General features: G+C 45.9%; 1 protein-coding gene across 9 annotated transcripts in view; it reads left to right on the forward strand.

The window, feature by feature from the left end:
• Window positions 1–18,796, forward strand: part of cfap54 (cilia and flagella associated protein 54) — a 724,932-nt gene that overhangs the window by 612,873 nt on the left and 93,263 nt on the right. For 8 of the 9 annotated variants that reach the window (XM_070897703.1, XM_070897704.1, XM_070897705.1 and 5 more), the window contains 2 exons: window positions 8,054–8,209; window positions 10,506–10,614. In XM_070897703.1, coding sequence (XP_070753804.1) covers window positions 8,054–8,209; window positions 10,506–10,614 — 265 coding nt within the window. Of the gene's footprint in view, window positions 1–2,072; window positions 2,228–8,053; window positions 8,210–10,505; window positions 10,615–18,796 lie in introns of those variants that run through there. The other variant, XM_070897711.1, reaches the window with a different exon arrangement.

Raw genomic sequence — 18,796 nt, forward strand, 5'->3', positions numbered from 1 at the left:
TTTGGAAGTCAAGGTACACCATGTCATAGGGCTTCCCGCAATCCACTTGGGTTGTCACTGCTCAGGGACATAGGAACAGGAGTAGGCCATTCAGTCCCTCGAGCCTGTTCTGCCATTCGATTAGATTATGGCTGATCTGTATCTCCGTCTATCTGCCTTACTCCGTAATTTTTAATATCCTTGTCTCATAAAAACTTAGCAATCTCAGTTTTGAAATTTTCAATTGACCCCCAGCCTCAACAGCATTTTGGGGGAGAGAGTTCCATATTTCCAATACTCTTTGTGTAAAGAAGTGCTTTCTAACATCACCCCTGAACAAACTCGCTCCAATTTTAAGGTTATACCCCCTTGTTCTGGACTCTCCCAACAGAGGAAATAGTTTTTTTCTACCCTATCAAGTCCTTTAATTATCGTAAAAACCTCAATTAGATCATCCAATAATCTTCTTTATTCCAGGGAATACAAGCCTAGTTTATAAAGGAAGACTTGAAAGACTTGCATTTATATAGCACCTTTCACGACCACCAGATGTCTTAAAGCACTTTACAGCCAATGAAGTACTTTTGGAGTGTAGTCACTGTTGTAATGTGGGAAATGCAGCAGCCAATTTGCGCATAGCAAGCTCCCACAAACAGCAATGTGATAATGACCAGATAATCTGTTTTTGTTACGTTGATTGAGGAATATATATTGGCCAGGACACCAGGGATAACTTCTCAACACTTCTTCGAAATAGTACTATGGGATTTTTACGTCCACCTGAGAGAGCAGATGGAGCCTCGGTTTAATGTTTCATTCGAAAGACGGCACCTCTGACAGACCAGCACTCCTTCAGCACTGCACTGGAGTGTCAGTCTAGATTTTTGTGTTCAAGTCCCTGGAGTGGGACTTGAACCCACAACTTTCTGACTCATAGATGAGAGTGCTACCCACTGAACCACAGCTGATTGTAAATATGCAACCTGTCCTCATAATTTAAACCTTTTAGCCACGATATCATTCTGGTAAATCTGTGCTGCACTCCTTCCATGGTAATATATCCTTCCTGAGGTGCAGTGATCAGAAATGAATGCATTACTCCAGACGGCATCTAACCGGAGCTCATTACAGCTGTAAAGTAACTTCCACCCTCTTGTATTCCAGCCTGCTTGAGATAAAGGCCAACATTCCATTAGCCTTTTTAATTATTTTTTTGTTCCTGTCCACTAGCATTTAGTAATTTCTGTACTTAGACTCCCAAATCTCTCTGCTCATCCACAATCCTAAGGGCCGAAATTCAGGATCCGGATAAGGCCCATTACCGTCATTTTGTGGCGGCCATGCGGTGGAATCGAGTGGCTGCCACGTTGCAGTTGATTGGCCGCCACGATCCAAATTCACCTCGGGGATTTTTCAGACAGTCCCCATTTCCGCCCTGCTACTGCTGACCGCCCCAAGCGCGTCATCAAAGCATGCACCGCCCGATTTTTTTTGCCGGCCGACTTCCTGATCGGCCGGACAATTATGGCCCTGGGTTTGGTCGGGCAGTCAACAGGCAGCCTGGCACCCCCTCTTGGGTGCCAGGCCACTGAACCAGCTTAAACCCTCCCTGATGGCACTGTAGCCAAACCTAAAGAATCGCTGTCTCCTTTAAATGAGGGGAGAGACGTGATGATGCACACGTGCACTTACGTCACCACCACTCCGCCATTGAGTGACAGCGACAGGGGCTGCTTCCCGCTCCCACTTCCGCCTCCCACCAGCACTTACCGCCGCACTTCTACCCCCATTATGACCGACTTCCGGTCCGCTCCAAAAACATTGCCAAAGAGGTGAAAATGGATTGAGTCCGCCTCGTCAGACCCGACAGTAAAAACATCTAGAAAAAGGTAGGTGTGCCAGCTTTCTGGAGGTGCTGAATTTCGGCCCCCTAGCTGCTTGCCATTTAGAAAATGTTCTGTTCTATCTTTTCCATATTGAGCTTCAATGAATTTGAGGATGTTGAGGATTTGCTCCTTCTAAATCCATGTTGGCCATTGTTTTTTACTAGGTTATTACTATGTAGGTAACTCTCACATTTACTCATGATACAGGTGCAGCGCCTAAAATCTGGAACCCTCGGGTTACGGGCTTTTCCGGACTTTGGATTTGGTTTCTGCCGTCACGAATCCGGAAACACCCGAGCTCAGATTTTCATCCCTTACTCTGAGATTTATTTGAACTCCGGTCCAGAGGTGAAAGAACAATGTACAAGTTAGCACAGGTATCTAAAGACTCATTAGTCTTACTTCAATCCCATATAAAATAATTAAATCAAGTACAGGTGCAGGGTCAGAATCTGGAGTTCCAGAGTCCTGAATGTTCCTGAAGCCGGATTCTGGGACGATCGGTGGCAGGGTCATCCAGAATTTGTAAAATGGGGCTGTCTGGCCCCGCCAAGGAGGTCGTCGGGCTGGCTGGGATCCCATCGAGGAGAAGGTAGTCGGGCGGAGCCCTGTTGAGGAGTTGTTTGTATTGGGCGGGGCCCCAGCGAGGAGTTCGGCGGGCGGGCCGGTGAGGAGGCGCCGAGGTAAGGGCAGCGGCGATGAGGCGAGCGGAGCGAGACGAGTGGTGGCGAGGCGAGGTCCAAGGTCGGGCAATGGCGGGGCTCCAAGGTCGGCAGGGTCAGCGGGTCCGGATTCCGGAACACTTTATGGATTTTGGATGACCCTGCCACCGATCGTCCCAGAGTCCAGCTTCAGGAATGTCATGTATTCAACTGTCATTGTAATCCATGTATAAACTGACTTAAGTTGTACACTATGAGAACACTGACCACTAGGTGGTGAACTTGTGGGACACACTCCTAACCTGGACTTTCAGGTATAAAAGGGGAAGCTCCACCCACCTTCATCACTTCAGTGATGGAATAAAGGTCACAGAATGACCTTCTCTCAAATATGGGCCTCGTGTGCATTTGTACTGTATAGTAAGGACATATCATTGGCGACAAGAAATGGGGATTTAAACCATGCGAGCATGGCCACTAGCAGCACAGACGAGAGGTACTGTGTTGGTGATGATTAGGACGATTTTATTGAGAGACTACAGCAAAGTTTTGTCACTAAGGAATGGCTGGGACAGGATTCGGCCGACAAACGCAGGGCTCATCTCCTGACGGTTTGTGGATCCAGGACGTACTCCCTGATGAAGGACCTTCTAGGCCAGAGAAGCCGGCGGACAAGACTTTTGAAGAGCTCAGTAAGTTGATCGGGGAACACTTTAAACCGGCAAGCAGCATGCACATGGCGAGACACTGGTTTTACACGCACCGGCGGCGAGAAGGGCAAAGCGTTCCAGACTTCGTGGCAGATCTCCGCCGACTGGCGAGCCTATGTAAGTTCCCAGATGCATGCAGAGCGGAGATGCTGCGAGACTTTTTTATTGAGGGCATCGGGCACGCTGGGGTTTTCAGGAAACTGATTGAGACCAAAGACTTGACCCTGGAAATGGCGGCTTTGATGGCCCAGACATTTATCTCGGGGGAAGAAGAGACCAGAATGATGTTTGACAAAAATCTTGGTTTAAATGCAGCAAATGGACAGGGAGTCAACATTGTTAACACGGCACACAGTTCTCCAGGCAGACAGGGGCAATCGGACATGCCCGAGCATGTAGTCGAATCCAAAGGGGGAATTCAACAGAGACAATGGCTAGCTGAACGGCGATTCATGCCTTCGCAAGGGACAATGCGGCCAGTAATGGGGCCATCAACACCTGTCAATGGTGCATTTAAGGACAGTTACAGAGACAGTCAGAGACGATTGACTGGTAATGGACCTTTTGTACCTGCTGAAATTGCAACGTCAGCGGTCATTTGGCGCGTATGTGCTGGAAGCCTGTAGCCAGGTTGATGTACGAGGAGGACGGGCCTGATGTAAGCCCTACGAGGCCAAATGGACACTGGAGGAAATCGCTGGAAGCTGAAGTTCAGCGAGTTCATGTGGAGCACATATACAGTTCGTACACCAGGACACCACCGATAATGATGAAAGTGCTCCTCAATGGCATCCCAGTATCAATGGAGCTAGACACGGGGGCCAGCCAGTCCCTGATGAGTATCAAACAGTTCGACAAGTTGTGGGCGTCCAAGGCCAGGAGGCCAAAATTATTGCCGATTGATGCACAGCTACGGACATATACAAAGGAGATCATTCCGGTGCTAGACACCGCTACGGTAGTCGTGACCCACAAAGATTCGGAGAACAGGTTGCCACTCTGGATTGTCCCGGGGGACAGTCTCGCACTACTGGGGAGGAGTTGGCTTGCTGTCATGAACTGGAAATGGGGCGATGTCAATGCAATTTCTTCTGTGGAGCTCACAGGTCCTGGACAAATTTGACTCACTATTTCAACTCGGCATTGGCACTTTCATGGGGACCAAGGTAGTGATTCACATAAACCCGGATGCCAGGCCAGTACACCACAAGGCCAGAGCAATGCCGTACGTGATGCGGGAAAAGATAGAAGGCGAATTGGACCGCCTGCTGAGGGAAGGCATCATCTCGCCAGTCGAATTCAGTGACTGGGCGAGCCCGATTGTGCCGGTGCTCAAGGCGGATGGGTCGGTCAGGATATGTGGTGATTACAAGGCCACCATCAATCCGGTGTGACTCCAAGACCAGTTCCCGCTACCGAGAGCAGAGGACCTCTTTGCGACGCTATCCGGTGGCAAACGTTTTTAAAAATTGGACCTGACCTCAGCTTACATGACCCAGGAGCTGGTGAGTGAGTTGAAGAAGCTGACCACCATCACGACTCACAAGGGGTTATTTGAGTACAACAGATGTCCGTTCGGGATTCGCTCGGCCGCCATGATCTTTCAACGAAACATGGAAAGTCTCCTCAATTCGATTACAAGGACGATGGTTTTTCAAGACGACATCCTCATCACGGGTTGCGATACTGAAAAAACCTCCACAACCTGGAGGAGATGCTACGCAGACTGGACCAGATAGGTCTGCGACTGAAAAAGACGAAGTGTGTCTTCCTAGCTCCAGAGGTAGAATTCCTGGGAATGAGGGTAGCAGATGTACCGTGTCCAAAACGGAAGTGATCCAGAGAGTACCCAGGCCCCATAACACGACGGAGCTGCGTTCGTTCCTAGGGCTCCTGAACTATTTTGTAACTTTCTTCCCAAATTGAGCACGCTGCTAGAGCAGCTACACGTGCTCCTATGCAAAGGTCGCGAATGGGTCTGGGGAGACAGCCAGGAAAGGGCTTTTGATAGAGCACGTAATTTGTTATGCTCCAACAATCTGTTAATACTATATGATCCATGTAAGAAACCTGTATTAACGTGCGATGCGTCGTCCTATGGGGTCGGGTGTGTGTTGCAGCATGTTAATGCCACGGGTCAGTTACAGCCGGCAGCTTATGCCTCCAGAAGTCTGTCCCAGGCAGAAAGGGGCTACGGGATGGTCGAAAAGGAAGCGTTTGCAAGTGTATATGCAGTAAAAAAAATGCACCAGTACCTGTTTGGCAGGAAATTTGAGCTGGAGACAGATCACAATCCCGTTTACGTCCCTTTTGGCCGACAACAAGGCCATAAATGCAAATGCGTCGGCCCGCATACAGAGGTGGGCACTCACATTAGCCGCCTATGACTATACAATTCGGCACAGATCGGGCACTGAAAACTGCGCCGATGCACTTAGCAGGCTCCCACTAGCCACCACCGAGGGGGTAACCGAGCATGCTGCTGAGATGGTCATGGCTGTTGAAGCTTTCAAAAGCGAAGGCTCATCCGTGACAGCCCGTCAGGTCAAAGTCTGGACAAATAAAGACCCGCTACTGTCTTTAGTCAAGAAATGTGTCCTGAATGGAGACTGGGCAGCCACGTACTGGGCATGCCCTGAGGAATTTAAACCATTTCACAGTCGCAAGGATGAACTCTCGATTCAGGCCGATTGCTTACTATGGGGGAACCGAGTAGTCATGCCCCAGGTGGGCAGAGAGGCGTTCATCCGAGAACTCCACAAGGAGTACCCGGGCATTGTCATGATGAAGGAATTGCCAGGTCACACGTTTGGTGGCCACGGTTAGATGCAGACTTGGAACTTTGCGCCCAGGGAAGCCCCCTTAGCCCCTGGTCCTGGCCCGCCAAGCCATGGTCACGCAGGTCCCTTCATAGGAAAAATGTTTTTGGTTGTAGTAGCCGCCTACTCCAAATGGATCGAGTGTGACATTCTCAATTCAAGCACATCCTCTGCCACGGTAGAAAGTCTACGGGCAATGTTCGCTGCCCATGGTCTACCGGACGTCTTGGTCAGCGACAATGGCCCGTGCTTTACAAGCATTCAGTTCCAGGACTTCATGGCAGGAAATGGTATCAACCATGTCAGAACGGCACCACTCAAGCCGGCCTCAAACGGCCAGGCGGAACGAGCAGTGCAGATAATTAAACAGGGGATGCTCAGAATCCAAGGGGGTTCCCGACAAAGCCGCTTATCACTCCTCCTGTTGGCCAATAGATCCCGACCACACTCGCTCACAGGGGTTCCACCCGCAGAGCTGCTAATGAAAAGGATGCTCAAAACCAGGTTATCCCTCATACACCCCACCATGAAAGAAAGTTTTGAGAGCAGGCACCGGTCACAATGTGACTACCATGACCGGAATGCGAGGGTGCGATGTATTGATGGCAATGACCCTGTCTTTGTCCTCAACTACGCTGCAGGGCCCAAATGGCTCACAGGCACTGTGATTGCCAAAGAGGGGAATAGGATTCTGGTAGTTAAACTTACCAATGGACAAATCTGCCGCAAACACGTGGATCAAACAAAAAGGAGGTTCAGCAACCCAATAGAAGAAGCAGAGGAAGAACACAATGTAGAGTTTACTCCACTACAGGTGACCGAACACTGGAACCAAGTGGAGGAGAGCCCAGTCACTGTGGGCAGTCCGGACAGGCCTGAGGCACCACAAACAACAGACACTCAGGCCAGTGCTCAACAACCGGAGCCCCAACTCAGGCGCTCTACAAAGGAGCGTAAACCACCAGAGAGACTTAACCTGTGATCCCAATAAGACTTTGTGGGGGAGGTGATGTCATGTATTCAACTGTCATTGTAATCCATGTATAAACTGACCTAAGTTGTACACCGTGAGAACACTGACCACTAGGTGGTGAACTTGTGGGACACACTCCTAACCTGGACTTTCAGGTATAAAAGGGGAAACTTCACCCACCTTCATCACTTCAGTGCTGGAATAAAGGTCACTGGTCACAGAGTGACCTTCTCTCAAGTATGGGCCTCGTGTGCATTTCTACTGTATAGTAAGGACATATCAAGGAACATTCAGGACTCTGGAACTCCAGATTCTGACCCTGCACCTGTACTTGATTTAATTATTTTATGTGGGATTGAAGTGAGACTAATGGGTCTTTAGATACCTGTGCTGAACTTGTACATCGTTCTTTCACCTCAGGACCGGAGTTCAAATAAATCCCAGAGTAAGGGATGAAAATCCCCTTTCTCTGTGGGCCATAAGGATGCTATGTCATGTAAGTTTGGCAGTCTAAATACATCTCCGACTGTGTGGCCAGGACATGTAATTGCCCTCAATTCAGCACAAATTGGCACAAAAACAATTTTCAATCTCACTCATACACAGTACCAGTATGATTGGTGAGGGGAGAGTAAAATTCACACTGGTGAGGTAGAGCGTACCCTTCTGAGCTTGTGGTATAGGCTATTTCGGCAGATTAATAGTGGCTATGCTGTTACTGTCAAGATTGCACTCATGTTGACACAATGGAACAAAAGCGAAAGACGTATTCCTTATACTTTACCTTTACAAGAACAAAATGATCTTTACCAAAAGGAAAATCGCTAAACAGTGTCAAAAAATATTGTACTTTTTCTGACTGATATTTGTTGTTTTTTAACTGTATCCTTAAAATAATTGAATTACTATTATCCTATTGTCAATGTTTTCAGCATTTTAGCTTCTGGTGCTACTTATTCAGCTGCTGCAACACATTTTTTATACAGTGTTTTCAACACTTTCGCCTTTTTTCTTCCCATTTAAGGATACGCTTCAGCACAATTAACAACATGTTCAGACAAAAGAGGGAGCATATCGTCATGGCAAGGAGCACTTTCCTGTCTTAGCTCAGGTCTTGAGCTTTGCAGAGAAGCAGCATGTAGGGAATTTGATTTAGAAGCAGACTTCCTGTTTCAGAAAGGTAAACTATGTACTTCGTATTAACATGTTTTGTCAGTAAATATTTCAATAAACATACAGATATCTGGATTTATCTTTCATTCAACCTTTTCAGGTGGTCTTACATTAAATGTTGAACAAAGTGTGATTTTGAAATAATAGGCTGATTCACCGATTGAGCGTTTGCAGCCGAGTGTGGTGTTTGCAGAAATTGCCTGATTTACTGTGAAAATATTGTATATATTTAGTAACCTGTTACAGGGTCCCTTTTATGAGTTGGCACTCTTCACTTGGAGTCTTGCTCCGCAGAAGCGAAGATTTGGAGCAGAGGTCGGCACCCTCTGTTTTTCAGTCATGAATGGGGTGCATTGACCACAGTGCTCAATTGTCCATGCATTGATTTTAGTTACAGATAAGTGGCAACTGATTATGTTTATATCAAGATCATTGCAAATGTCAGTGCAGGAAATGATATAGATATTCCACTCATTGTTTAACAATATTGTTTCAAACCATTACACCATTTGCAAGTTGGTGTGAAGTGCAATGATTCTAGCACACCTTCAGATATGAAAATGTAAACGTTATTGTTATGCAGATTATTTAAAGAAGGAAGTTTATCATCTATTTTAAAAATCAAAGTGTTGCATAAATGATCATTAACTTTTGTTTTTTTACCACAACACTAGAGGAAATAAATGCCCCTTATTGGGCTCAACAAATGTACCAGAAAGCCCATGTATCGCACTAACCTGTACCTATATAGGCTTTAACATTGCAACAACAAGACCAAAGAGAATACATGCCCTTGGTCTTTTATTGAGCTCAACAGACATGCACCGCAAAATTCCGTTACAATATTCACTATCCAGGGTATTTTCCTATTCACCCACATAAAGTTATCAGTCACAGGACCTTAGAAAACAAAACACTTTCATTTGTCATTTTGCTGTTCATCCTATTTGACAGTGCAATTTAGTTTTATCTGCACAATGGTACAATATTAATTCAACAAATTTGAAAGAATAAACCTATACTCTGAACTCTTCTTGCATGTCTGAGGAAAGCAGTTCAGACAATACTATTCCTATGTCAGGGATTTAATATCAATAGGGAGATATCACTGCTGTAACACATTCAGGACTTGTGCATCATTGAGTCCCAGTCCCACATATATAGGCAATAAAATGTGTTAGATGCCTAAAAAAATAAGCTTAATGTACAGAGTGCTCTCAAATCTGGGTCACATCCATTGCAATAAAAGTTATTTGTAACTCTCCCTTGGGGACCATACAAAAGGCTAGAAATTGCATAGCGCCCCGTTTGGGACGATAACTTTTGCGGGAGCGCAAAAGTAACGCTGGACACCACCCAAGTCTAGCGGACGCGAACGTCTGGTTTAGCGCTCCAGGAGGGAGGTGGAGGCTAAATCAAGCACTACCACTTCCCTTGCAGCACTAAGCCAGGCAGGAGGGGCGGTAGTGGCAGACGCTGCACAATGCCCAGTGTAGTGCTGCCGGGATCGGAGGCTCCTTACCTCCTTTAAAGGGAAGGGCCATCGCTGCAGGTTCCGCAATAAATTGAATCGCCAACGGCACGTGATCCATGTCGATCAGCCCTGAGCACTCTCACAGAGCACAGGGATGATCAATTCCGGCAGAAGAAAGTTGAAAGAAAATGAACTAAGGGCTGCATTAAAAAAATGTCCGCTACCTCACCTGCAACTCCTTTAACTCCCGCTCCCCAAGCGGCTGGGCAACCTTACAATGCCTCCTGCGGCTGCCGGTATTGCCGCCCTGCGATGCTGCAGGGGGCGGAAGCAAAGTTCACATCCGGGGCGGTATCGGGGCGCTGCGCACCAGATGGCGGCACCATATCTGGGGTGCAGGAGATCGTGGTGTTACGGTTTACCGCTGCCAATAACCTGCCAGGGAAGTTCGCGAGCGTCGGTACTCTCGCCAAGCCCGGTCTCAGAGCCGATAGCACCCCGTTATCAACCCCCAAAGGCGCTAACAGGAGGCACAAAGTTGGCCAATTTCCCCCCCAAAAAGTGTTATAATCTTATAGGGAAAAATGTATTGTATTGTTTCTTCATTAGTGGTGTAGTCATAAATCAAATGCTGTGAGGCTGCTTGCTGTACATATTTATTCAGATAAACGCAGGGGTTATTTTAGGACAGTGCAATACATAGCATAATATCAGAAAATATAACTGTGATGTGCTTCTTCATATTGCAGATTAGTATTAAATTAAGTGAGATATTCATCAACAAATGACTTAAAATTTCTCAGTGATATCATTTGTTTTGTTTTTTTAGGAAAGATAATGCGCCAATTGACAGAAATAAATTATGGGAAAACCCTTGAAACTGCGAATTTTTTGATGGAAGCCATCAATGTCACTTACTTTCAGGACCAAAATATCTGGTAAGCTTAAGCAAAAGCAAAATATTGTAGATGCTGGAAATCTGAAAAAAAAACAGAAAATGCAGGTCAGCCAGCATCTGTGGAGAGAGAAACAGAGTTAACGTTTCAGGTTGATGATCTTTCATCAGATATGTATTACCCGGAGCAGGCTGGGGAGTGGAAAGAGCAGCGTGGCGGCCTAGTCCAGCAGGCTGAGCGGTCCCCGGCCTGCAAGCAGCATCAGAGCAGGCCAGGGAGCGGAAGGAGCAGCATGGAGGCATACCACTCCAGGGAATAGCACGTGCTGGAGCAGGAGAGCAACGGCAGTGAAGAGGGATGTCACCAAGATCCAAGTTGGTGATTGGAGCGTGGGCAGCTACAGCAGGAGCGGCCGATATGTGTGCGCACTAGGTCTGTGCAGCAGAGCTGGTCTTCAGTCGTCTTGGTTAATGCTTGCCACTGGACCAAGACCAAGCTCTGTCAAGCCCGTGTGGTGGCTGGTGTGCAACGGCCACCACACATTTAAAAAATCCACGCACAGGCAGCTTCCACCCTTCAGGATGTAGTTCGGGACCTGGAATTTTAGGTTCTTCATTGAAACACCTGTGAACTTTTTGACGTGGAAGCAAGTCATCCTCGATTCGACGGACTCCCCTATGATTACATTTTAACATGCTGAACCTTAACATCGATTTGGATATACAGTCATACTTGATACGTAAGAGGCTGAGTTCTGACGAAGGATCATTGAACTGAAACTATAACTCGGTTTCTCTCTCCACAGATGTTGCCTGACCTGCGAAGTATTTCCAGCAGTTTCTGTTTCTATTAGTACTTCAGGTAGTTAGTTTTCTTCTGAACATCAGAAAGCTCCAAAATTCCATTTTCTGGGTTCAGCAATTTCAGATCATAACCTCTGACACTGTTCTAACGAAGCTCAACGTAAGCTCGAAGAACAGCACCTCATCTTTCGATTAGGAAATTTACAATCTTCCAGACCCAACATTGAGTTCAACAATTTCAGGTCATAACCTCTGCCCCCATTTTTTTCAGATGTCAGCTGATATTCATTTTTACACCTCCTCTGGACTCATCTTTTGTTTCTTTACCTGTTCCATTACCATCTCCTTTTGCTTTATCATCCCTTTTGATATTTAATATGTAATGACTCAAGAGTCTTGTTACTGTAAACTGTCTCATGCCCAAAGTACCCCCGTGACATAGTACCTGCGCTTATAAACCAGTGACCGCACACACACACGTACAGCCTGATGACCTCCGACAGTGGCGCCCCCTGGTGCCTAGTGACCCCAAACAACAATATATAACAACATCCCCTTTCAAGATCTTAATATCAGTCTCTCTACAAATTAAGATGGTCTGAGACTTTTCTTTCACGTCTCAGTTCAACTTTAGTTCTCGGCGAGCACTCTGAGTCAGTTATGACTGAAGGCTGAGTAACCGATTTGATGGGAGTGGTAATGACCACATCAGAGATTGAAGGTCCAGGTTCAGTAATGACAGCAAAGTCCTCTGATGAATGGTTGGTTGGTCACTGACTGCATCTTCCTCAAACGGTTTCAGTTCATCCATGTGCTGCAGTTTTATCTGATCAACATGTTTCCTGCATGTTTACCCATTCTTGAGCACGACAATAAACACTCTATTACCCTCCTTGGCTGCAACAGTACTGGTGATCCACTTTGGATCTTGCCCATAGTTCAGTACATAAACCGGATCGTTGACAGAGATGTCACGTGACACAGCAGCACGATCATGATATCATTGCTGACTTTGACGTCTGTTTTCAACACGACCATTCAGATCAGGATGAACAAGAGAAAGCTTGGTCTTGAGATTTCTCTTCAGTACTTCAGCAGGGGAAACCCCAGTAAGTGTATGAGGTCTTGTCCTATAACTGAGCAATACACATGACAAATGAGTCTGCAGTGAACCCCAAGTTACACGTTTCATATTTTACTTCATCGTTTGAATGGCACACTCTGCTTGACCATTAGAAACAGGTTTGAATGGAGCAGACCTTACATGTCTGATACCATTGAGTTTCATGAACTCCTAAAACTCCAGACTTGTGAAGCAAGATCCGTTGTCGCTCACAACAATGTCAGGCAAAACATGAGTAGCAAACATGACACGAAGGCTCTCAATAGTAGCTGTAGATGTACTGGATGACATAATAATACACTCTATCCACTTTGAATATGCATCCACCACAACAAAAAATATCTTTCCCAGTAAAGGGCCAGCAAAATCGATGTGGCTCCTCGACCATGGTTTAGATGGCCACGACCAAAGACTCAGCGAAGATTCTGCTGGTACTTTTCTTAGCTGCATGCGAGTGTTGCACTGATGCACACATGATTCCAGATCGGAGTCAATTCCGGAGACCTAGCAATAGCTTTCATCATGACAATACCAGGATGAGTGCTATGTAGTTCACGTACAAATTTTTATATACCTTTCTTAGGCATAATGGCAAGATTACCCCATAATAAACAATCTGACTGAATGGACAGCTTATCTTTGCGATGGTTGTAAGGTTTGGTCTCATCACACATAAGAACATAAGAATTAGGAACAGGAGTAAGCCATCTAGCCCCTCGAGTCTGCTCTGCCACTCAACAAGATCATGGCTGATCTGGCCGTGGACTCAGCTCCATTTACCTGCCCGCTCCCCATAACCCTTAATTCCCTTATTGGTTAAAAATCTACCTATCTGTGATTTGAATACATTCAATGAGCTAGCCTCAACCGCTTCCCTGGGCAGAGAATTCCACAGATTCACGACCCTCTGGGAGAAGAAATGACTTCTTAAATCAGTTTTAAATTGACTCCCCCGTATTTTGAGGCTGTGCCCCCTAGTTCTAGTCTCCCCGACCAGTGGAAACAACCTCTCTGCCTCTATCTTGTCTATCCCTTTCATTATTTTAAATGTTTCTATAAGATCACCCCTCATCCTTCTGAACTCCAACGAGTAAAGACCCAGTCTACTCAATCTATCATCATAAGGTAACCCCCTCATCTCCGGAATCAGCCTACTGAATCGTCTCTGTACCCCCTCCAAAGCTAGTATATCCTTCCTTAAGTAAGGTGACCAAAACTGCACGCAGTACTCCAGGTGCGGCCTCACCAATACCCTGTACAGTTGCAGCAGGACCTCCCTGCTTTTGTACTCCATCCCTCTCGCAATGAAGGCCAACATTTCATTCGCCTTCCTGATTACCTGCTGCACCTGCAAACTATGGGGTTCATGCAAAAGGACCCCAGGTCCCTCTGCACCGCAGCATGTTGTAATTTCTCCCCATTCAAATAATATTCCCTTTTACTGTTTTTTTTTCCAAGGTGGATGACCTCACATTTTCCGACATTGTATTCCATCTGCCAAACCTTAGCCCATTCGCTTAACCTATCTAAATCTCTTTGCAGCCTCTCTGTGTCCTCTACACAACCCGCTTTCCCACTAATCTTTGTGCCATCTGCAAATTTTGTTACACTACACTCTGTCCCCTCTTCCAGGTCATCTATGTATATTGTAAACAGTTGTGGTCCCAGCACCGATCCCTGTGGCACACCACTAACCATCGATTTCCAACCGGAAAAGGACCCATTTATCCCGACTCTCTGCTTTCTGTTAGCCAGCCAATTCTCGATCCATGCTAATACATTTCCTCTGACTCCGCGTACCTTTATCTTCTGCAGTAACCTTTTGTGTGGCACCTTATCGAATGCCTTTTGGAAATCTAAATACACCACATCCATCGGTACACCTCTATCCGCCATGCTTGTTATATTCTCAAAGAATTCCAGTAAATTAGTTAAACATGATTTCCCCTTCATGAATCCATGCTGCGTCTGCCTGATTGCACTATTCCTATCTAGATGTCCCGCTATTTCTTCCTTAATGATAGCTTCAAGCATTTTCCCCACTACAGATGTTAAACTAACCGGCCTATAGTTACCTGCCTTTTGTCTGCCCCCTTTTTTAAACAGAGGCATTACATTAGCTGCTTTCCAATCCGCTGGTACCTCCCCAGAGTCCAGAGAATTTTGGTAGATTATAACGAATGCATCTGCTATAACTTCCGCCATCTCTTTTAATACCTTGGGATGAATTTCATCAGGACCAGGGGACTTGTCTACCTTGAGCCCCATTAGCCTGTCCAGCACTACCTCCCTAGTGATAGTGATTATCTCAAGGTCCTCCCTTCCCACATTCATGTGACCAGCAATTTTTGGCATGGTTTTTGTGTCTTCCACTGTGAAGACCGAAGCAAGATAATTGTTTAAGGTCTCAGCCATTTCCACATTTCCCATTATTAAATCCCCCTTCTCGTCTTCTAAGGGACCAACATTTAATTTAGTCACTCTTTTCCGTTTTATATATCGGTAAAAGCTTTTACTATCTGTTTTTATGTTTTGCGCAAGTTTACTTTCGTAATGTATCTTTCCTTTCTTTATTGCTTTCTTAGTCATTCTTTGCTGTCGTTTAAAATGTTCCCAATCTTGGCCACCTTATATGCATTGGTTTTTAATTTGATACTCTCCTTTATTTCCTTGGTTATCCACGGCTGGTTATCCCTTCTCTTACCGCCCTTCTTTTTCACTGGAATATATTTTTGTTGAGCACTATGAAAGAGCTCCTTAAAAGTCCTCCACTGTTCCTCAATTGTGCCATCGTTTAGTCTGTGTTCCCAGTCTACTTTAGCCAACTTTGCCCTCATCCCACTATAGTCCCCTTTGTTTAAGCATAGTACGCTCGTTTGAGACACTACTTCCTCACCCTCAATCTGTATTACAAATTCAACCACACTGTGATCACTTATTGTGAGAGGATCTTTTACTTGGAGATCGTTTATTATTCCTGTCTCATTACACAGGACCAGATCTAAAATAGCTTGCTCCCTTGTAGGTTCTGTAACATACTGTTCTAAGAAACAATCCCGTATGCATTCTATGAATTCCTCCTCCAGGTTCCCCCGTGCGATTTGATTTGACCAATCGATATGTATGTTAAAATCCCCCATGATTACTGCCGTTCCTTTTTCACATGCCTCCCTTATTCCCTTGATTATTGTCCACCCCACCGTGAAGTTATTATTTGGGGGCCTATAAACTACGCCCACCAGTGACTTTTTCCCCTTACTATCTCTAATCTCCACCCACAATGATTCAACATTTTGTTCATTAGAGCCAATATCGTCTCTCACAACTGCCCTGATATCATCCTTTATTAACAGAGCTACCCCACCTCCTTTCACTTCTTGTCTATCTTTCCGCATCATCAGATACCCCTGTATGTTTAATTCCCACCCTGGCCACCCTGCAACCACGTTTCTGTAATGGCCACCAAATCATACCCATTTGTAATGATTTGTGCCATCATTTACTTTGTTTTGAATGCTGCGTGCGTTTAGGTAAAGTGTTTTAATACTAGTTTTTAAACCATGATTTTGTGTTTTGACTCCTCCTGCAGCCCCTTTATATTCAAACATATTGTTCCTTCCTATCACCTTGTGGCTTACACTTACCCCAGTGCTACTCTGCTGTGTTGCCTCCTGCCTTTTGCATCCTTTCTTGGGGTTCTGTTCATCTGAGCTCTCACCCTCTCTAATTAGCTCAGAGCCCTCTCCTGTGTTCCCATCCCCCTGCCAAGCTAGTTTAAAGCCCTCCCAACCGCACTATCAAAACCACCCGCGAGAACATTGGTCCCGTCTCTGTTGAGGTGTAACCTGTCCGACACATCTCCATAGGTATTGCAGACTAATCGTCACTGAGGACACAACGTTTCACAACCGATAAAATAGGGTCATGGCTGGTCCAGATCCTAACTTGTTGAGCAGTGACAAGAGTTCCTTCACTCTCAAAATATTCCATTACTAACAGTAGATCTGCAAGTTGAGGCATCTCCATATCAGGTGTGTGCAAAGGCAGACCACTCAGTGCATCGGCACAATTCTCAGTGCCCGGTCTATGACGAATAACGTAATCATAGGCAAACAATGTCAACGCCCACCTCTGGATACGGGACGATGCATTGATATTAATACCTTTGTTTTCCGAAAATAATGAAATGAGTGGCTTGTGATCCATTTTGAGCTCAAAACGAAGACCAAACAGGTACTGATGCACCTTTTTGACCCCATACACACAGGCCAAAACTTATTTTTCTACCATGCTGTAAGCTCTTTCCACCTTTGACAAACTTCTCGAAGCATATGCAACAGGTTGTAGCTTACCCGACTCATTTGCTTGTTGGAGTACACAGCCAACCCCATATGATGAAGCATCACAAGACGCTTACATGGATCATAATGAACAAGCAACTTGTTTGAACAGAGCAGATTCTTAGCTTTCTCAAAGGCTCTATCTTGATACACACCCCAGACCCAGTTGTCGCTTTTTCTGAGTAGCATTGCAGTGGCTCTCATAAAGTGCTCAATCTGGGTAAGAAATTACCAAAGTAGTTGAGTAGCCCAAGGAATGAACGCCGCTCTGTCACATTCTGAGGCTTGGGTGCATTTTTGATGGCCTTGGTTTTTGAATCAGTAAGCCTGATGCCATCAGCAGCAATCTTCTTCCCCAGGAATTCAACTTCAGGTGCCATGAAGACACACTTCAAACATTTCAGCCCGAGTCCCACTTTGTCCAGACGATGTAGGACTTCAAGATTTTTCAGATGTTAAGCAGCGTTGCGACCTGTGACCAGAATGTCATTTTGAAACACGACAGATCTAGGGACAGACTTCAGTAGACTCTCCATATTCCTCTGAAATATGGCTGCAGCCAAACGAATTCCAAAAGGACACCTGTTGTAGACAAACAGTCCTTTATGGGTGTTGATGCAGGTGAGTTTCTTTGAAGTGCCGACAAGCTCCTGTGTCATATAGGCCAACGTCAGATCTAGTTTAGTGAATGACTTTCCACCAGCTAGCATGGCGAACAGGTCATCAGCTTTCGGTAATGGATACTAATCCTATTTCAAAAATCAGTTAATCATACCCTTGTAGTCTCCACAAATCCTGACCGTGACATCACTCTTCAATACAGGAACAATGGGACTGGCCCACTCGTTAAACTCGACTGGTGATATGATCCCTTCACATTGGAATCTGTCAAGCTCAATTTCAACCTTCTCCCTCATCATGTAAGGAACAGACCGAGCTTTATGGTAGACAGGCTTTGCATCAGAATCCAGGTGAATCTGCACCTTGGCTCCAGTAAAATTACCAATGCCCGGTTCAAACACAGAAGGAAACTTCTTCAACACTTGAGCACACGAAATGTCATCCACCGAGGACAACGCTTTGACATCATTCCAGTTCCACTTGATTTTCTCTCGCCAATTTCTGCCGAACAGCGTTGGACCATTACCTGGGATGATCTATAATGGGAGATCGTGAACCATACCATCATATAACACCTTGACTACTGCACTGCCAATCACCAGTATGAGTTCCTTAGTGTAAGTACGTAACTTGGCATTGACTGGATTCAGCTTAGGCTTCATAGCCTCAGTGTCCCACAGCTTGTCGAATGTCCTTTGGCTCAGTATCGACTGACTCGCACCCATGTCCAGCTCCATTGATACAGACACGCCATTCAACTTCACATTAACGATTATTGGCTGGCTCTTTCCCAAGAACGAATACAGACCATACACTTCCTCCCCGGGTTATGTATCTGGGCCAGCACTGAACTGGTCATCATCAACAATGTGATGAGCGGCAGCACGCTTGCTCTAGTTGGGGGGCACATTCTCTGAAGATGCCCCACTTTCGAACAGCCATTACAGGCGTATTGTTTAAACCGACACTGATGAGGCCGATGATTGCCCCCACAACGCCAACAGGGTGAAATCAGATTCATACCAGTTGGCGGACTCTGAGCAGCTACAGGTTTCACAAAAGCAGTCGAGTACGCCCTGCCATAAGCAGCTCTGCCAGACGACAACACAATCTTGTTTACAGTACCTGCCGTGGAGCTCCGACTCTTCGATGATATCTGCCTCAAGTTATCATCAATCAAGTACGTAACTTGGCATTGACTGGATTCAGCTTAGGCTTCATAGCCTCAGTGTCCCACAGCTTGTCGAATGTCCTTTGGCTCAGTATCGACTGACTCGCACCCATGTCCAGCTCCATTGATACAGACACGCCATTCAACTTCACATTAACGATTATTG

Source organism: Pristiophorus japonicus, chromosome 13, assembly GCF_044704955.1.
Source record: "Pristiophorus japonicus isolate sPriJap1 chromosome 13, sPriJap1.hap1, whole genome shotgun sequence".
Taxonomy (NCBI): domain Eukaryota; kingdom Metazoa; phylum Chordata; class Chondrichthyes; family Pristiophoridae; genus Pristiophorus; species Pristiophorus japonicus.